This window comes from Salvia miltiorrhiza, chromosome 5, assembly GCF_028751815.1.
Source record: "Salvia miltiorrhiza cultivar Shanhuang (shh) chromosome 5, IMPLAD_Smil_shh, whole genome shotgun sequence".
NCBI classification, from domain to species: Eukaryota; Viridiplantae; Streptophyta; class Magnoliopsida; order Lamiales; family Lamiaceae; genus Salvia; species Salvia miltiorrhiza.
Genome location: NC_080391.1, coordinates 39,503,993 through 39,525,836, shown reverse-complemented (window position 1 = coordinate 39,525,836; position 21,844 = coordinate 39,503,993). Strand labels below are relative to the sequence as shown.

General features: G+C 41.0%; 1 protein-coding gene and 2 long non-coding RNA genes across 3 annotated transcripts; 2 read left to right on the top strand and 1 right to left on the bottom strand.

The window, feature by feature from the left end:
* The first annotated feature begins 2,216 nt into the window (after positions 1–2,216).
* LOC131025911 (uncharacterized) lies at positions 2,217–2,702 on the top strand. The gene has a single exon (XM_057955690.1). The coding sequence runs from the start codon at positions 2,217–2,219 to the stop codon at positions 2,700–2,702; it is 486 nt and encodes a 161-aa protein (XP_057811673.1).
* A 3,653-nt stretch (positions 2,703–6,355) lies between these two features.
* On the top strand, positions 6,356–9,102 carry LOC131024377 (uncharacterized). The gene is made up of 4 exons (XR_009101794.1): positions 6,356–6,579; positions 6,665–6,720; positions 8,300–8,364; positions 8,950–9,102. It is a non-coding gene; the product is annotated as an uncharacterized LOC131024377 (long non-coding RNA).
* Positions 6,774–8,364, bottom strand: LOC131024375 (uncharacterized). The gene is made up of 2 exons (XR_009101792.1): positions 7,154–8,364; positions 6,774–7,050 (listed from the first exon to the last, which is right to left on the bottom strand). It is a non-coding gene; the product is annotated as an uncharacterized LOC131024375 (long non-coding RNA).
* Positions 9,103–21,844: the final 12,742 nt, after the last annotated feature.

Here is a 21,844-nt window from a genome sequence, read left to right as displayed (position 1 = left end):
CCCTAGAAACCTTATTTTAAAAAGCCAAGTCTAGTTTGATTCACTAGACATACTTGGGATCACGCACCGCTCAACACTCCATTGCATCGTGCTCAATCAAGGAAAAAGGTAACTGCAGTTTCAACGTTTTAAAGATGTTATTGTTCTAAACTGTTTCATGAATATGTTTATGTAAAGAGCATGCTATGATGAAATGTTGAATGTTTTGCCTTTCATGGCATATCCTTGCAGTTATGATGGTATGATAGAAAGAATGATAGAGAATTGACACATGCTTTCCCCAGAAAACATAGATTGCTATAAGTTGCATGATCACGATTCTAAAAGAACATAGACTACTAGATTGGTAGGATATCTCTACAATCTAGATTTTTTATAGTGATGATTTAGAAGAATGAAAGAGGAATGAAAAGATATGTATGCAGTAAAGGAAAAGCACAGAATGACGATACGAGATGAATTCAAGGCAAACGCTGCATCAAGGGTTTGAGCATAGTCTCTACGTTCAAATGTTCACACGCGACGGAACATTGAATTGACTTTTGCTACACGATAGATTTAAGAATAGTCTGTTTTGTATGTTTTTGTGTGTGTGTGTATGTCTTTAGTGGGGTTTGGGGTTTGAGATCGATAAGATAGAAAACCTTAAGATAAGTTTAGTTGTCATAATGAAGCTTATGTTTTGTTATTCATAGTATGTTCATGGCTCTTCAAGTTCGGGACGATGTTTCCCGTGTGACTGGGAGGTGATGATGTTGGACCTGGCCAGTCCACATGATCCAAATCTCAGTAGACGTCTTTTGGGTTGAAAACCCATGTGTTTCAACTTTCGGTTGAAAAGCCAGATGGGTTCTTACTCGAGGTCATTTTGTTCGACCTAGTAGTTAATCATTTCATACCCCCTGGTCATTCTTTTGATTCTCTTGAACAATTTCTACAACACCTTACTTTGATGTTGTGTTGAGTTTGAGCCTTGCAACTCGTGAATTGTCATAATAGATCCCCTTGATTGATAAGACTAAGAAGTAATGGTATACTGACCTAGTATATCACCTAAACTATAGCTTCGTATAGTTGTGTCTTATTGTGTTTAAATTAGTTGAGATTAGTCTGTCCTATGAGTACTATCGACCCCTCATTATGATAGAAATTCAGAGTTCAAGCTAAGACCGTAACATAGTGTTTGAGTACAAGGACTTAAGTTATTTGGTCTATGATAGTTTTGAGATAGATTTATAGGAAAGTGTTATGCATGTAATAGGTAACAAGAAATGGGTTGATGACCATTTTGGTCTTTGGAAAATAGAATGCCCCGTAGATGAGCCCTAGGAATGAGGTAGGAGCAAAATGAACTGCCACAAAAGGACGAGGGAACTTATTCTCAAGTAAATCTCGTGTATATAAATTGGAAATTGGGAATCCAATTGATAGTAAGCTTGGGATTAAGGCGATGGACAAGACCCTTGATGTTTTCTTTCCCCCATCGTACCGCCAAGAACGACTTCTTGTGTCGCATTCCTGTTGACTGGATCTGGAGATTTTGGTGGAAGGCAAAACGAAAAGAGATAACTCAACAAGGGTTGGCATAATTGCCTTAGAAATTACCTTAAGGCAGATATATACGATATATATATATTTCTGATAGCTGCTATAGGACGAAAACGAAAATGATTAACCTGAAGCAAAACAAGATATCAAGACTGAGTACGACCGTAGCACCCGCGACATGTTCGTTAAGCCCTACAATAGGTGGATACTGATGAAAATATGTCAGAAAATTTTTGCCCCGGCTTTAGGCATGAGATCAAGATGGCATTTGCTAGTCATGGTAATCTCACCCACTCTGAGGCACTTAGCAGAGCCCTGGAGGTTGAAGCAGCCATGCCTGAAGACCGCCCAACCCAGACTCAAGCGCCGGGAAACAGCGATCGTGGGAAGAGAAAATGGGAAGGCAACAACAACCATAACAGGGGTTACTACAACAACCAAGATAACAAGAGGCCATGGCAAGGGAACATGGTGCCACAAGGGCAATGGCAAGGACGACCAGTCAACCCAGGACCAACTGGAAACAATCAGAGCCAGCTCAGGGTACCTTCGTGTCCCAAATGCTCCAAGTCACATCACGGCATATGCTTGGCTGGCAGCAATATCTGCTTTAAGTGTGGCCAGAAGGGCCATTTGCCAGAGAATGCCAAGGAAAACCTCAAGGAAGAATGAGAAGGCCGAATCAGCCGAGCCAAGCACAACCACTCAGGGCTATCCAAGGCCAACAGCTACTCTACCCACCACCACAGCAGCAGTTTCGACCTGCAATACGTCCACCACAAATTTCACAGGCAAGAGCCTATGCCATGCATAAGAATAAGCAAGGAAACAACCAAGGGAATTTAGCAGGTATGGGCACGTTACTCGATACACCTGTTATACTCCTGTTCGACATGGGTGCCTCGCATTCTTTCATTGCAAGTGCATGTGTAAAAACCTTAAAGCTCCAACCTGAAAAGACTAATCAGGACTTGAGAATTTCTTCACCAATAGGAGGGACGACAGTATTAACACATGATTGCTTGAACCTAGAGCTAACCATAGGATCGTTTAAGGTCATAGTGAACAACTTGCACGTCATATCGATGGAGGACGTTGATATAATCCTGGGAATGGACTGGCGAGCAGAGAACTATGCCACGATATTGTGCTAAGAGCGGAGCATCGCTTTCAACTTTCCAGGAAGGGACACCTTAAGTTTCCACGGAATATGCAGGAGGAACAGAGTGCCAATTATTTCAGCTTTACAGGCGAGGAAGATGATGAACAAGAAAGACTGCCAAGCCTTCCTCGTATACCTGAACGGGGGAGTTGAGACCGAAAGGACAATGGAAGATGTAGAGATCATGCGGGATTTTTAAGATGTTTTCCCAGAAAATTTGCTAGGATTATCACCCGACAGGCAAGTAGAATTCACCATCGATCTAGAGTTAGGATCAGCGCCAGTATCAAAGACACCATACACAATGGCTCCAAAGGAATTGGAGGAGTTGAAGATCCAATTACAAGAGTTGTTGGACCTAGGCTTCATCAGGCCTAGTGTGTCCCCATGGGGAGCCCCAGTGCTGTTTGTCAAGAAGAAAGATGGCACCTTGAGATTGTGCATTGATTACCGAGAGCTGAACAAGCTAACGCTTAAGAACAAGTATCCATTACCAAGAATCGATAATTTATTCGACCAACTCAAGGGCGCGAGTGTTTTCTCCAAAATCGATTTGAAGTCTGGGTATCATCAGCTAAAGGTTAGACATGAAGATATACCCAAAACGGCTTTTCGAACAAGATATGGTCACTACGAGTTCGTAGTTGTGCCGTTCGGACTAACAAACGCACCAGCTGTGTTCATGGACCTCATGAACAGAGTATTTCATCCTTATTTGGATAAGTTCGTCTTGGTGTTTATTGATGATATTCTCATTTACTCCAAGAATGAAGAAGAACATAGGGAACATCTGAGAACTGCGTTGCAAACGCTAAGGGATGAACGCCTTTATGCCAAATTCAGCAAATGTGAGTTTTGGCTCAAAGAAGTTACATTTCTAGGACATATTGTGTCTTCAGAAGGTATTAAGGTGGACCCCGCCAAAGTGGAAGCAGTACAAGGGTGGAGGTCGCCAACTACCCCAAACGAGATCAGAAGTTTCTTGGGATTGGCCGGCTACTATCGAAGATTCATTGAGGGATTTTCCAAGATAGCAAGGCCGATGACGCAATTGCTCCGAAAGGGAATTAAATACACATGGACTAACCAGTGTGAAGAGAGTTTTCAGCTGCTCAAGGAAAAGCTAACTACGGCGCCAGTGCTAGCGATTCCGGAACCAGACAAGGAGTATGTGGTCTACACGGATGCATCAAAGAATGGATTAGGATGCGTTTTGATGCAGGAAGGCAAGGTGATTGCATATGCATCGCGGCAACTTAGGCCACACGAATTAAATTATCCGACCCATGATCTGGAGCTAGCAGCGGTAGTGCACGCACTGAAAATTTGGAGACATCATCTATATGGTGTCAGGTGTGAGATTTACACCGATCACAAAAGTCTAAAATACTTTTTCGAGCAAAAGGATCTCAACATGAGACAGCGAAGATGGCTCGAATTAGTAAAAGACTATGACTGTGGTATAAATTATCACCCAGGGAAGGCCAATGTAGTAGCCGACGCATTGAGCCGCAAGGTCCCATCGAAACTGGGATACATCCTTACAAAGGAAGAAGAGCTCATACGAGATTTTGATAGGATGAAATTAGAGGTGATAGAACCACCTGCTACAATAGCGGGGGTGGTCGCGATTATACCAAATTTGCGGAAAATGGTGGTAGAAGCTCAAAGGAAGGATGATAAATTGGAGAAATTACGAGCTAAGATAAGAGAAGGAAATCTTAAGAACTACCACGAAGGAGCCGATAATGCTATTTTCTTTGAGAAGAGAATATGCATCCCTCATGACGATGAACTCGAGAACAAGATCATGAGCGAAGCCCATGACACTCCTTATACCGTCCACCCAGGAAGCAATAAGATGTATCAGGACCTCAAAGAGAATTTCTAGTAGGAAGGAATGAAACGAGACGTGGCCTTGTTCGTTGAGAAGTGTCTCGTTTGCGAGCAAGTTAAGGCTTTACACCAACGACCTTACGGCAAGCTACAGTCTTTGGAGATTCCAGAATGGACGCAGGATGACATTGCGATGGATTTTGTCACAGGACTGCCAAAGACAAGATGTGATAACACAGCAATATGGGTCATTGTTGACAGACTCACGAAGAGTGCACACTTTCTGCCTATCCCTATCACGTATGGATCAGATAAGTTAGCCCAACTCTACATCAAGGAGATCGTGCGTTTACATGGGGTACCGAAGACAATCACGTCCGACAGAGACTCTAAGTTTACCTCCAGATTCTGGATAAGCTTGCAGAAGGAATTGGGGACAAGGTTGAATTTCAGCACATCTTTCCACCCGCAGACCGACGGTCAGTCCGAAAGGACAATTCAAACACTAGAAGATATGTTAAGGACTGTCGTGCTAGATAGAGGAGAAGATTGGGAGCGTGTGTTGCCACTAATCGAATTTGCTTACAACAACAGCTATCAAGCAACTATCGCCATGGCACCTTATGAGGCGTTATACGGGAAGAAATGTAGATCGCCGCTTTACTGGGATGAAGTAGGCGAAAGAAGAATCTTGGGGCCAGATACAATTAGCGAGATGATCGAGATCGTCCGCCAGATTCGACAGCGTATTAAAGAGGCCCAGGATAGACAAAAGTCTTATGCCGACAAACGTCGAACCGACTTGCAGTTTGAGTGTGGGGATAAAGTCTTTCTGAAGGTTTCTCCCACTAAAGGGATTACAAGATTTGGCGTGAAGGGTAAGCTTAGACCCCGTTTTATAGGACCCTATGAGATCCTAGAAAGGGTGGGCCCGGTAGATTACAGGCTGGCGTTGCCACCAAGCCTTGGGAATGTGCATAATGTGTTTCATGTGTTGCAGTTGAGAAAATATGTTTATGATCCAAAACACGTGATCCAAAGGGACGACGTTATCCTCAGCCCAGATATGAGCTATGAAGAGAGACCCGAATCTATTCTAGATCGGAAAGTTCAAGTACTAAGGAATAAGTCGATATCCTTAGTAAAAGTCATTTGGAAGCACCATGATCAAGAAGAGGCGACATGGGAACTCGAGTCTAGCATGAAGGAGAAGTACCCAGAATTATTCTCTGAGGTACAAATTTCGGGACGAAATTTCTTTTAAGGGGGATAGTATGTCATATCCCGGCTTTTAATCAGTGATTAAAGACTTAATTATTAATAATTAGGGTTCGGCATCCATTAATAATATAACTGATTTGATTTATTTGATGTGATTTAGTTAATTTATATGTGTGTTTGATGCGCTTGTTTTTTTATATTTTTTTTATTTTTATATATTATTTGAATCCGTTTGAGTTTTAAAGGATTTTTATAAATATGGTGCACAAGTTTAATTAGTGGTTCGAGCATATTTATATGAGCCACATGGATTTTTTTAAAGCGGGCATAAAGTCATGAAATTCCTTTTAAATGGGATATTAATTTTTATCAAATGCTTTACTTCAAAGATTTTATTTTTGATCTTTTAATTTTAATGAAGTCATGGGTTTATTTAAATTTGATAGTACATCTTGTTCACTAATTTTTTTTATGTGCTTAATTGACATCCACTTAAACATCCCACATTTTTTTTCAATTTGATTATTCTTATCATCTTCTCCCACTTGCTATTAAACTATTTTTTTTTTTCCAAAAAGTTCTACCCATTCTTATCTTCAAATTGGCTTCCTCATTAAGCTATTAAATAGAAGCTTACTCATTAAGACATTCTATCTTCTCTCTCTAATCTCTAAATTATCATTCTCTCTTAATTCCTACCCAAATTCTCGACTGCTTCCAATTATCAAATTAGTTCCAAATCTTGGTTGTAAAGACTCGGCTATATCCCGCTTTCCAAATCAGTTTCCAAGATTTCCCAAAACAAGAAAGAGGTAATAAACGTCCATTAATTCTTCCAATTCTGTCATAATTTTTCAGATCCAAAATTTCATTGTTAAACTCTGAATAAATTCGCAGATCCAATTTTGGTGAATTCAGAAACAAGATTTTCCTCATTTCCTACTCATATCAAGGTTACTCCAATTTCTCCCCACTTCATCTTGTTAATTTCGATTCAAGCATCAAAGAACAGAAGAATACACACGCACACTTGTTAATATATTTTCTAAGCTATTACATTTACAAGGTTTGATTTTTGCTGAAGAAATAGAAAAAAAAATGAGAAAGAACAGTTTTAAAACAAAAACCCTAACTTGTTCTATATTTTGAATCTGGACTGAAATTGGGGGTTCTTGTGTCTTTGTTGTGTGTGTGACCGGGAACGGAGAGATGGGGGTGAGAGCGGCCGGCGGTCGCTCACGGCCGGAGGCGGCGCGGCGGCAGCCGCCGCCTTTTTCCTCTTGCTGTAAACGAGAGAGAAGGGAAAGGGGGAGAGATTAGATTATAAAAAAAAAAAAAGGAAGAAGAAAAAGAGAAGAAATGAAGGGAGAAGAAGCTAGGGCTTACCTGCGAGTCCGGCGACGAAAGACGACGGAGGAGGCGGCCAGGCGGCGGCCGTGCGCTCCCTATAGCGGAGAGGGCAGATGCCCTGTTCCAGACGAGGGGCACTTTTCCGAGCAGAAGCCGAAGGAGGAAGACCAGGCGGCGCCGTGCTTGGCCACGGCGGAGGCGGCAGCGACACGCGAAGGCGGCGGCGTGCGGCTGACTTCCGGCGAGGCAGAGTGATAGAGGTGAAGGGAGAACAGAGAAACGAGAGGGAGAGAAGAGGAGACCGAGGGGGTGAGAGGGAGAGCGGAGACGACGGGAAGCGGCGCGCCGGAGGCGGCGCCGCCCTCAAACAACACAGAGAGCGAGAGAGGCGTGAGACGGAGAAAAGAGAGAGAGAGCCGAGAGGGAGAGTGAGAGAGGCGCTGATGCTTGTGTGTGTGTGTGAATATTGTGTTTATGTGTGATAGAATGGGGTTAGGTTTAGTTTTGGGCTCAAACCCTATTTTCTGGTTTGGGCCGTTTTTATTTAAATTGATGGGCCCATTTTGCTATAAATTATGTTGGGTATTGATTTAATTGGTTGGGCCCATTTTAATTAATTTTAGACTGTTATTGATTAATAAAGCCTACGAATTTTGGCCTAATTTCTTTTAAAAATGCTTGAATTTTCACTAAATTATTTTAGTGAATTTAAATCTCTTGATTTAAAATTTTAATATTGAAAGTTGGGACTATTTATTTTAAATGAAGTCCGTTTTTTTTTTAAAGTTATTGATGGACTTAAAAGAAATATTTTGGGATTAAGCCCTCATTTATTATAATACTTCAAGGCTTTATGAGTATGGATTTTTAAAAGGATTAAAATGGTTTATTTAAGTTATTTGTAAAGGAATATTGGTGCATGATTTTTTTTTATCTCTTAGGTGAGCGTGTGATTTTAAATGATATTAAGTTTAAGGATATTAATTTCTTTTATCTTGTTTGTTATGTGGTTTACGTGAGGTCATGATTAGTCAAGTTTATGTTGGTTTTTAATTGTCTTTAATGGAATGAATTATGGATGCTAGAACCCTAAAACACTAAAAAAAATGCCTTAGACACGTAGAATTAGACTTTGTCTTGTGACAATTTCTTCACGAACTTATCGACTCTTCATCAATGAAGGTCCGGGCGACAGAAAGTGAAGCCGAAGAAGAAGCGACTCCACGCCAGCTTTAAGAACATTTAAGGTGGGCATTATTTTTACTATACGTATATAGAGATCCCCTGCGTGTCGTAGGCCTCTTATACAAATATATGTGCATGATATGTTTTAACTGTTTATTCAGCTTTTATGAAATGCTTATATGTTCAATGCCCTTACGAAAATGAAAATGTTTATGAAAATGAAATGTTTATGAAATGATTGACTGCCAAAAATGTTTATGTTTTTATATGTATCCTATCTGTGTTGGTTCGCCAACTTTAAAGGAAATCCAATTGGGATCCTATGCTAGACAAAGGTCGCTAGCTAGGGTTAACGTGTACACTCAGGGAGACCGCGAGTCGCTTGCGACCGGTCTTGGCGTCCGTGGTAAGGAGGCCTCCTTCCCGGCGCGTGACAGAAAGGACAGATATGGATCATATAGACTGAAAATGGGATGCATCCACCTTTATGAAAATGAAAGAAATATTTTAGTAAGCGCAGGTCATTCAAGAAAACCCCTGTGTGTTGCTGTTGGCAGTTCAATTTATATATGTATGCATGTTTGTTTTTCGGCTTATGCCACTGAGTATTTTTATACTCAGCCCTGCATGTATTTCTAAATGTGCAGGTTGAGCAGGCGATGGAATGGTTTGGTGTTGAGCGGGAATTCTTTTGATGGATATGTAATGAAACCTTGAGTATGCATCTCCATATGCATAACTCACACGTTTTTCCGCTGCAAACACTCTGATTTATTTATCGTTTCTATTTGAACTTATTACTACTTCATTTTGATTAACTTTCATTTGGGGTCTAATCATTATGGCAGGCTCGTTTGTAAATTACCCAAGAGGTTATATATATGTATATATATATATATATATATATATATCACTAGTTTGTTGTTATTAATGTTGGTTACTTAACAAATCTCCTTTAATTTCCGTTTCTTATTGTTCACCCCAAGTCATAACCTCGGTTAACCCGTCATTGGGATAGTGGGCTGTGACAGCATGGGTATTTATAGATTACATGCTAGGGGTAAAATAGTAATTTCGGTTCTAAAAACATGCTCCCCACGTGGTCGGGGTCATATTGGTAAATTTTCTCACAGACGGGCGATTCATCTGCTCTGGCGCATGGGCAAATTGCCTTTCTGTTCTTCTAGTGACTTCTCTGGCGAGAGCCATTCCTCTGACGAGAACCATTTCTCTGGCGAGAGCCATTTCTCTGGCGAGTATCATTTCTCTGGTAACGCCCGTTCCTTTGCTCTACATATATTACTCCTCATCAGTCTCCTATCATCTCTATTCTTGCAAACAATCTTCTCACCGGTCCGAACTATGTTGAATGGAAACTCCATCTAATGTATATTCTTGACGCTGAGGAGCACAGTTTTGTGCTTACTACTCCACGTCCCGCGGCCCTTACTGATGAGTCAACTGATGCGGAACGAGAGGCGCATAGAAGGTGGCACAAGTCAAATAATATGACCAAGTGCTATATTATGACGACTATGTCACAAACTTTGCAACTCCAGCATCAGGTCATGAATGACGCGGCTGACATCATGTTAAACCTTACTGAGGTTTATGGGGAGTCCGAGAGATCTGCTCACTTTAACATAATGAGAGAAATCTTAGCATGTAAGATGAGCGAGGGCAGTTCTGTACATGAGCATGTCATGCACATGATAAATCTTATTGATAGGCTCTAGTTACTCGGAGGAGGTATCGAAGGGGATGTCAAAGTCGATATCATCCTGAATACTCTCCCCAAGACTTTTGAGAACTTCCGTCTCAATGCCATTATGAGCAAGTCCAACTATACTCTTAACAAGTTGTTAAATGCTCCAGTTATGGCAGAGGGAGTCTTAGGCAAGGGGAAAGAGGTTCTTGTCGCTGCCAAGGGATCTGCTTCTTCGTCGAAAGGCGGGAAAAAGAAGTGGAAAGGTTCAAAGGGCAAGGGAGGCAAGCAAGCTAGTATGAGTGGCAAAGCGGGTGGCCCTACCGGCGGCGTGAAGAAGCCAACGGGAAAGGAAAAGTGCTTCAAGTGCGACAAGACTGGGCACTGGAAGAAAGATTGTCCGGTGCTCAAGGCAAAGGGACAAGGTACATCACAAGCTCTAGTAACTGAGACATGTTTAGCTTCGTTTTCTACTCATTCTTGGGTATTGGATACGGGTGATTTATGCCTAATTGTTCTAATTTAAGGGGTTTGAATGTGCTTACTTTAAGTTAAATCTCCTGGAAATTGGTGCGTTTTATGGTTTGTTTTATGCTTTGCAGGAGATTTAGGCTATATAGATGGAAAAGTACAATTTTGGAGATTTTTGGCTAAAAATGGCGTTTTTACTCCAGAAGTCGCCAGAGCAGAAAAATCGTTGGTCAGAGCAGCGAAATGCACCAAGCCAGAGAAGCGGAACCAAGTCAGAGAAGCGAAGCGCCGAGCCAGAGAAATTGCGAGTCAGAGAAATGGCGAGCGCGGAAACGCCAGAGGAGTCAAGGCGCCAGAGATAAAAGCGCTAGAAGCGCGGAAGCGTCAGAGGAATCAAGATGCCAGAGCGGAGGCCACTCCGCTGGCGAAGTCAGAGAAATCATCCGTTCTCCTGGCAATAACCATTCCGCTGGCGAGAGCCCCGAATTCGGCCAGGGTGGAGATTATTCCGTAGCGCAAGTCACAGCTGGAAAGTTGCCTTCTTTTGCACGATTCTATTGCCTTTAGAGTTCTACTTTGCATGGCAACTTTCATGGTGATCAAGAAGGATTTGAAGTCTATAAATAGGGCCATACTTTTTCTTGTACATAATCAATCCCTTGCCCTAGTTTTAGACGCCATCTTTGTGATCTGTTGGCATCCGAAACTTAGGATTTACTTGCTTTCATAGTTTTTCATAGTTTTGAGTTTTCATTGTTCTAGTTAGGTTTCAAATTAGTTTTATTTAGTTTTTATTCTTGGATTGTGATTGAGTGACACAATTACACGTTCAAGACATTTACGGTATTTCGTATTTAAATTCAATTTCTTTCGTTTAATCATATTCATGTTTTTCAGTTATGTTTATGCCTTCGTTTTAATTATGCAATTTAAATTATGCACTTTAGTTTCACGCCTAGATTAGAAGCCTTTAAATTAACAAGTATTTAATTTCATAAGTAGGTTTAATTTAAGTTCTTTAAAATCTTGCCTAGGGTTTAATAGTTCAATTCACTTGGTTCAGTTTTATAATTCGGTTTTTAATTAAGTTTTTAATTCTAAGTCTTAGTTTAATAATCAATCTCTTTACTGCTTTCTTTACTGTTTTTCCTACGACATAATTAGAAGCCCTTTAAGACTTTCCTTGTGAGATCGACTTGGGTTAGCTTATCACTGCTAGGATGTCCTCGTACTCTTGCGAGTCAACTTAGAGGTGTTTAGGTTGAATCAACGGGGCAACTGACCATGTTTGTTACACCTTGCAGGGCTTCAAGCCGACAAGGGAGCTGAGAAATGATGAGATCACCATCTCCATGGGCAATGCGTCGAAGGTCGCAACTGTTGCAATTGGAGATTTATGTTTATGTTTTGGTGATGACATTTTAGTTTTGAGAGATATTTTATATGTGCCGGAGTTTCGATGGAACATAATTTCTGTTTTAAAGTAATTTTTGTATGGATATTCAGTTACTTTTGATAGAGGTGTCTCTATCATGAAAAATAACATGACTATCTATTCCGGAATTTTGAACAGCTCTCTCTATACTATTACATGTCCAATTAATAATTCTGTCCATGTTGCATCTACATCACAAATTTGTCCAAATCCAAATAAAAGGAAATACTTTTCTCATGAACAATATACACATGCTTGGCACCTAAAGTTAGGCCATATCAATCTAAACAGGATCCAAAGGCTCGTCTCGAATGGAATTTTGAAAGACTTTCAAGCTGTTCCATTTAGAACCTGCGAATCCTGTATAGAAGGAAAGATGACGGCAAGGCCTTTTAAGGCAAAGGGGAATAGGGCCTCACATGTGTTAGAATTGATTCACTCTGACTTGTGTGGACCAATGTCCACAAAAGCTCGTGGAGGGTTTGAGTATTTCGTCACTTTCATTGACGATAATTCAAGATATGGGTATATTTACTTACTTCAACACAAGCCTGAACGCTTTGAGAAATTCAAAGAATTCAAGGCGGAAGTGGAGAAGAGATTAGGTAAATCTATCAAGTCATTGCGGTCTGATCGCGATGGCGAATACCTCAAAAACGAGTTTAAGCAATACTTGTCAGATTATGGGATTACATCCCAATTGACTGCACCGGGTAGTCCCCAACAGAATGGTGTAGCAGAGAGAAGAAATAGAACTATTTTGGAAATGGTACGATCAATGATGAGCTATGCATCGTTGCCTATTTCATTTTGGGGATATGCATTGGAAACAACGGTTTACTTGCTGAATCTAGTACCGTCCAAGTCTGTGCCTAAGACTCCTACTGAATTATGGTCGGGGCGAAAGCCCAGCTTGCATGATATAAAGATATGGGGTTGTCCTGCATACGTGCTTGACAAAGAGGCAAAGAAATTGGAACCTAGATGCAAAGTAATGTTATTTGTAGGATATCCAAGGGAAACGAAAGGTGGTTATTTCTATAATCCTAAAGATCAGAAAGTGGTTGTTAGCACCAACGCACGATTCTTGGAATAGGATTATATATATAAACACAAGTCAAAGTCCGAGATTGTCCTTCAAGAAATCGAAGGCAATGGACAAGCGATTCCATCACCCCAGCCAAGTGTGCAAGTGAATGCAGCACAGGACACTGCACACACCATTGTCACAGTTGTACCACCACCGCTTCGTCATAGTGGGTGGGTTATCGTCCAACCTGATCAATTTATGTGAAGGAATATTAAACTGAATTAATACTCGATTTGCCTCGAAGATCGTTTCTTGGAATATTATTAATTTATCATACAACGATTAATCCCTAACATGCTCCTATGAATTTAACAACTGCACGTTGGAGTTAGAAAATACCTGAAGAATTCCTAAGAATTCGTCAATCCGTCGCTGAACAGGTCAGCCAACTTCAACGCTCTGTTTGACCCCTCAAACGACCTCCAATCGTATTTTGTGCCGAAATACGACTTCTTCGTCTTCGAAAGAGCTTTCCGTGGCTACTTGTTTCACCTCAATCGGACTTCTGTAGAGGAAGTTATGGCTGTTCTTCGGAGACTGCCAGAACTTGATTTCCTGCGAAAATCTGACTCCAGCTCAGATCTTCTGAACTGTATCCCGCTCAGCTTTCACCGTTGGATGGACAACGAACTGTGAAAGTCCCACAAGAGAAAAAGCTCCTCACGTTTCCTGCGCCCCACAGCTCTCCAAAATCCTAATATTTTATCAGTGTGTTTTCCTGAGAGCTGACAGCTTATTTATAATAAAATAAATACGTGTAGGCACAAAATTAGTGTAGGAGGCGTTTTTCTCTTCTTCTAGGGCTAGGAGACTTTGGGCCAGTCCAGGGACCAGATACAAGGATTAAAGATGGGCCTCAAATAAATTCATTTATCTATGGTCAGCCCAGACCATAATTAATTTATAAATATCAGTTCATTCCACTAGAGAACCGATATTGACTTACCCCTTTATTGCCGGTGATGAGTCGGGGCTTGTATTTAGACTTATTAAATCCTCGTATTTAAAATCTCCGACATCCATTAATTAATTATAGCTCTGACAGCCTTAATTAATTAATCTCTTTTGTAATCCTTAAGCAGTACCACTCAAACCTTATTATTGCGCCTGAACTTAATCAACCTGCAGGGTTTAGCGCAATAAATATTATTGAGCTCCTTAAGGGGATGTCATTAACCTTTACCGGATACGATTACTAATACAGATAATCAGATATCATATATTAACCGCTATCACCCAAGATACAGAGTAGTCAAGTTACTATATAACTCTCGCTCATAGTAAGTCAAAGTGATAAACGAATCAACATATATATATGAAATCTTATTAGTATTAAGATCTTATAAGTTACCGAGATCTTTAATTCTTCACTTAAGTCAGATAGAAGAATATATCTCACTGTGGTTCTATCAATACGTAATGACGTACCAGTATAGATAAGTAGTCAAGACAAACTACTTCCATCTATACCGCAGCCTAAACCAATAACTTGTCCTAGAGTTATTTCGGCTGTGATTATATTATATCTCTTAAGGTTATTCCAATTATATGGACTTCTGTTGTAACACCCCGTATTTTGAGAAGCTATTTTATGCCCTAGCTCGTATTTAATTTGAGTTATTAAATAATAGCTAGAGGAATAATGCACATGGGCGAATAAATAAGATAAGATTTTTGGGAGTTAATAGGCGGCAAGATTATTTTTCTCGGGCCTTATAAATCCTATTATAGAGAAGCCTATCTTCGCCCTATATTTTAATTGAGATATCTATGTGATATTAATATTTTACGTGGTAGAATATTCACATATGATTTTTGATGCATTGTTATTATGATATTAGATATATCATAATTGAGATAAGTTTTTCCCACACGGAAATAAATATATTTCCGTGGGATATATTCCTACACACTAAATTAGTGATGTAAAGTAGTCAAGCATATGTGTATGTATTTTTCTATATCTCAATCTCTCTCAATCTCTCTCACTCTCGACTCTCTCTCAATCTCTCTCAATCTCTCTCTATCTCTCTCACTCTCAACTCTCTCTCAATCTCTCTCTATCTCTCTCACTCTCGACTCTCTCTCAATCTCCCTCAATCTCTCTCACTCTCGACTCTCTCTCAATCTCTCTCTTTCTCCCTCAATCTCTCTCACTCTCGGTCTCTCTCTCCCCTCACGCACCCCCTTCTCTCTCTCTCCCTCATTACTTCATTCTCCCCCATAAATGTTGCACACATGCAACATTAAACCTTAACCTAAAAGGCTAACCTAGTTAGCAAACACAATCCCAAACTTTAAGCTCTCACACCTCTCTCTCATATCTCTCTCTTTCTCGGCTCTCACTCCTCTCTCCTCCCTCCTCCTCTCTTCTCCTTCTCTATTCACTTCATAGGATGACATACTCCACCATTACTCCATCTTTGACTACAAGATAGTGTATTAAAAGAAGATCACACAAGCACATGCAAGTTTTCTCCCCCCCCCCCCCCTTTTACTCGATCTCTCTCTCTCGGCCCTCACTCTTCTCTCTTCTCTTCTTCTCTCTTCTCACTCCCTATTCCCCTCACTTCATGACATCCTCACCATCACTTCTTCATTTACTAACAAGATATGCATTAATAGCAAGATCACACCATCACTTCTCATAAAGGCAAGCAAGCTCTCTCTCCTTTTCTACTCCCTTCGGCAGCCCCCTCCCCTCTCACTCCACCTCACTTTTTCTTTCTTGTTTCACCATTTTTGGAAAGGATTAAGGAAGCCAAAAGTGTTCTAGCTACACACTAAAGCCATCAAGGGTGTATCAATCTTAAGCACAAGCTCCAAGAGGATTTCACATCATCCCCTACTCCACCTCCATTAATCTTGTGGGTAGCAACCTCAATTCTCCTCTCATGTTATATATATATTTTTCCTTGATATATAAGCATGTATATTGAAGTATTTAGAAGCATGATAGTTCCCTCTCCACTCTAGTGATTTTCGAAATGTTGATAAAAGAGAGCATGATGAATTCTTTCAACTTTCCACTACCTTCATGTGCTCATACACCTCTCCATGTTAGATACATGAGAGGAAGAGATATGTTTCTTGAGAACCCTTGAGAGGGCTATATGTTATGATTAGTGAAGCATGATAAGTTCTTAGTAAGAAAATGCATGAAAATGATGGTGAAAGCATGAATCTATGATGATATGTGTATATGTTATAAATTCGACCATTTCGGGAATTTTCTTACGTTCTGGACTGATGAGTTGACGAGGTTTCCCTCGTCCAAAAATCTTCAAACGTTTATGGTGTGTACATATATGAGTCTTGTAAGCACTGGTAAAATTTCAAGTCATTTGGACTTGGTTTACTACCTTTATAAAATACAAAACTTTTACTGCGCATTTCCACCGGAAATTTTGAAGGGCAGTCTGTGGAGTCACACTTTTCAGTAACTTTCAAAAATATTCAGCCTCCCATATTTTTATGGTAGAAAGATACAAGTGTTCTACAGACTCATGTAACATTTCAAAGCATTTGGACAACGTTTACTAATTTTTAAAAATCCTAGCTTCCAGTCGTGCCAAACTGCCGAATCTGGTAGACTGTGGGAAAACACCCATATCTCTTAAACCACTTGGAGTTTTTCAGTATACTTTTTTTTAAACGAAACTAGACTCAAAGAGGTTTTCATCGGTATAAGTCTCGAATCCAGGAGATTCCTGAGTTAAAGCAGTTTATTCGTTAAAGTCGAGACAGAACAGAATGGTAAACTGGAAGGTCCGAAAATTTTACTTTGATTTTGTGTTAAGAAATTTTTAAAGGGTTTTGGTGGAATTACACACCATGATATGGCATGAAAATGCTACTAGAAAGTTTTATAAATATTTTTCAAGGCTTATATGAATATTTGGGATTTTCCCCACAAGGAAAAAGATTTCAAGTTCATATAATGACTTTTAAGTCATTTGATTATTAAGATAAGTATATGCATATTATGTGAAATAAGTGATTATTTGAAGCATGTATGATTAAGTGATTTTTGAATGCTATTTGCCTAGGATTGAGAGTCCTTTAATCGGATAAGATATCTGATTATATTGGGAAGTCCAGTTGGGTAAATAGTGGAGAAGTTATAAGATGAGATTAAGCACATGATGAAAGTTTAAGCTTAAGTATGAGATATGAGTTAGATGAGATTCTAACTAGAGTTTATTTTGTCACATGGCAATCTAAACACGTGCGCCACTAAAGGTTCGAGTGACGGCCGGCGTTAGTACGACCCCGAGCGTTACGTCATCGACTCCTGAGACAGGTGGGCTTTATTCTAACTCTATTATGGCTAGCTACCATGATAATGAGTTCAAATGCAAATTCTTATGAAAATAAAGCATGATGAAGCATTATTGATGAGTACTATGAAAATGAAGCATGTTGAAGCATTATTGATGCATATTATGAAAATTGTCATCTTGCCATATATATATTATTGATGAGAATGAGATATGGTATGTTGCCTCTATGAAAGACATGATTATGATCATGATGCAAGATATCGGCCTTTGACTGATCTAGATGACAGTAAAGGTTTTGTGCGCAGAGGTGATCGTGAGCCGTCTCTAGTCGGCCGGTCACGGTGATTTGAAGGAGGCCTCCTTCTCTTCACCTAGTATATATATGTATATGAGTTCTCATAGTTGGCACATACCGTGAATATAATGTCTGCAGACTAATTATTATGATGATGCAAATGAGTTTATGACAGAAAAACGTGAACAGGTATTTTTAATCTCAGTTAAATCCTGTTGATGCATTGAAAAGGGCAAGATCGACATATAGCTCTAAGAGCAAGATTTAAATTTATTTCCGGCATGTGTCCACTGAGTGCTTTTTGGTACTCAGCCCTGCATATATTTCTAAATGTGCAGGTCTGGCTTGGCGCGAGGATGGGTGAAAGTTGTTGAAATTGTCAGTTGGCTGTGTCTTTCCTATGTCTCACATTTATCTCATAAGCTTTGACTCTATAAGTTATTATACTCCCTGCTATATGTCTTCACACATATAGTAATGCATCGCTGCACAACTCTGATGAACCTCTTATTTATATTGCTGGTCTGTAATATCCCCTAAGGGAAAATACTTTCAAAACCCCTGCTAAGTCTTTAATTATGTTTTACCAAGCAAGCAATTTAATTTAGTCTTAAAGTCTTTCTTGAAAAAGAGTATAGTTGCAAATGCTTCCGCTAAAGCAAGATGTAAATTCTATTTCTTTCATAATTATTTTTATTAGTCGTACGATACTTGGTATACGCTATCACTGGCTATATCGGGCTGCGACAGAGTGGTATCAGAGCAGCTCGTCTGCTCTGAGCATAATCCCTTATAGAGTCTCTTCTCAATTGAGTTATTAGTCTAAGCTAGAGTCTTAGACTAAAAGAGTTATGTCACTGACAAGAGCCAACACCCCATCTCCGCCAGCTTGACGAGGTATGCAAGTTAAAGTTAAAGTTACTTATATGCATGAGATATGCATTTGATTGAGTTTAAAGTTACTTATGTGCATGAGATATGCATTTAAGTAAGTTAAAGTTGCTTATGAGCAAGAGTTATTTACATGCAATTGATGAAGCAGTTGAGAAAGCAATATTTATAAGTTGATGAGAAATGATATTTATAAGTTGAGAAAGAGGCACGATTAGTGCATGATGCAATGTTATTGAGTAATAGCGAGTAAGTCATTCTTGACTTAGTTTGAATAACACGAGTTGTTATTTTGTTTATAGCATGGCAGAGAGTTTCGATATAGTACAGGCTTTCTACGACTGTACTTTAGAGCACCATGAGACTATTGGGGAGTTCTTGGCCCGTTTCCACCACAGGTGGATAGACGCCGTGGAGTACGGAGTCACAGCGCAGCAGGCCATGCAGATCCTACCTTATAGGATGCCACCCCACTGGCAGGCCTGGTGTCATTTTATCGCCCCAGACTTCTATAGCCCGTTGGCACCGGGTGGTTTTGAGGTGCGGTTTCCAGAGTACCTAGTCGTACTGATGAGCCGGTTCGTGATGTATGCGAACCCTCCATATTTCTATCTCACGGAGAGTGACACCCGAGAGGGGGAGGCAGAGAGTCAGCCTCAGGGTCTTCCTGAGACTGAGGATCCTTTGATGGCTTTGGGACTAGATCTCCTTAGCTCCCAGCCGATTGCTGACCCTATTTCTTCACTTCCTCAGGGCACTCTGCCCGAGGATGAGACTCCTCCTATTGCTATCTTGGACCCTGACTACCCCATGTTTTCTCCCGGGATGTACTCCCCGACCTTCGGATATTTATCCTATGTCACCCCGATGACCATTGACACTACTGAGGCCATCGACACTCTTGAGCAGTTGATGAGCCCCATTCGTGAGACCCTCCCTGTTCCTCCCCTCCCTACTGTTGGAGAGGGTGAGATTGCCATGACTGATGTTGACCCTTTCGCACCAGGGCCTTCACGACCCCAGGGGATGGCTAGAGACCCGGAGGACGACGCAGGATCAGTCCCGGTTGTTGGGACTCTCGTCTCACAGCCCCTAGATCTTCCTAGCATGGGCCTGGCATTCGAGACGGATATTCCTCGAGGGGATCCGCTTCGAGAGAGAGCCTCTTACGACCCGTTTCACCGTGCTGACTCTGACAGTGAGGACGGCGTGCCATATGTGCCTCGATTGGGCGACGCTCGAGAGGATGACGGTGATGATGCTACGGAGGATGGGAGTGACGAGGGTAGCCGGGATGACGGTAGAGGTCATGGGTGGATATGGTACTGATATGATAGTATTATGTAGAGATGCATGTGTATATAGTAGCTTTGTTTAGATAGCCCATAGTTTTGGCTGGCAATGGATAGTTCCATCCCAGGCCAGGGCTTGTACTTATTTTGTTAGGCCCCTATAGTACACGGGTAACGGATAGTATCTGTACCCAGTTGTAGGGCTGCTTGTACATAGACGCAGTGTTGATGCAGTAGCTAGGTCTTTAACAGAGTAGTACTTTGTACTGACCTATAGCAGTTATAGATCATAGTATACACTTTTGTACAAAAGAAGTCCTCGTTGAGGCAATTTTCACGAGATATATATGATGGGCCGGAGCGGCCAGTTTTGACGAAATGAGTAATAAGATTACTTGTTTTGATGCATTGTTATGTAGTAATTGTCAATTTGAAAGCATTTATTGAAAGCAAAGTACTTTGACGCATTAAGTATACTCTATGTGAAAATATATTTTTATATATGTATATATATGTGTATACATGAGATGCATGTGCATATATGAGATGCATGATATGTTGTGAATTTCTCAGCTATAAGACTAGAGTACAATGAGCCTTGTCACATAGAGGAACTTATCTTTTGACCCAAAACTTGTAGATTGTCATAATGCCTCCACGAAGAGTGTACAGAAATGTACCCGTGAATGAGGAAGAATCCAGAGAACCTACGCCGCCGCCTCCACCTCATGATAGGAGAGTGGAAGAACTTTTCTTAAGACAGAACCCACCGACTTTCGCAGGCACGGGAGACCCTGCCGAAACGGAAGAATGGATTCGTGCTATGGAACGAATGTTTCGATTTCTGAGATGCAATGACGCAGAACGTCTTATGTGCATGTCTTACCAGTTGAAAGGAACCGCCGACTATTGGTGGGAAGCAAAGCAGAAAACTATGGCCCCGGAGCAGTTAGATGAACTCACTTGGGAGCTTTTTAAGACTGCTCTATGTGAGAAGTTCATACCCAGAAGCTATAGGAAAAAGAAGGAGATGGAGTTTACCACCTTAAAGCAAGGAAATAGAACTGTAGTGGAGTACGATCGACTATTCTGCGATCTGGCTCACTATGCACCGTATAGAGTGGATACGGATGAGAAGATGTCCGAGTTGTTTTGCGCCGGACTGAGGCAAGAGATAAGAGTGGTATTAGCAAGTCAAACGGCACTTTCCTATGTCGAGGCCTTGAACAGAGCTCTAGATATGGAGCTAGCAATGCAGCCGGAGAAAGAAACACACGCACCAATGCCTCCATCAGGCCATTACACGCAAGCATCAAACACTCCCTACTCTAATCAAGGACAGAAAGGAAAACGCAAATGGGATAATCATAGAAATGACGGCAAGAAGCCATGGCAAGGCCAGAATGTTCAGCCTCCCTTCGTGAAGGGCGATAAGTCTTTTTATGGTGGACCAGCGACGTCACACCCCGGACACCAAGGGATACCCCCTTGTCCTAAGTGCAACAAGTTACACACAGGAGTGTGCAGAGTTGGAAACCCGAATTGTTTCACTTGTGGAAAACCAGGGCATTACTCGAGCCAGTGCCCCAACCGACAGCAAGGGATGAGTGGAGGAAGACCCAATCAGTTTCCAACCCCACAGCTCAGGGCAATGGAAGGAATTCTTCCTCTACCTCAACCACTACAGCAACAACCTTTTCGCCGTCCAAATCAGCCTCATAAGCAGCTACCTGCACCGCAAGCAGGAAGACCACAGCAATATCAAAGGATGTATGCTATCAATCAGAAGAATCAGGATAAGAACCAAGGAAACCTAACAGGTATTGGGGAACTGAAAGGTGTACCCATTGTTATTCTCTTTGATACAGGAGCATCACATTCTTTCATCTCACATACCTGTGTGGATACATTAGAGTTGAATGTAGAACCAGCCCAGTTACACTTAAGGGTAGCCACTCCCTTAGGGAAGTTCACCACCGTTACACATGTGTGTCCTTACTTGGAATTCGAATTAGGACCTCTTAAGCTTAAGGCTAAGACGTTGAGACTAATGCGAATGTGGACCACAGACATCATTTTG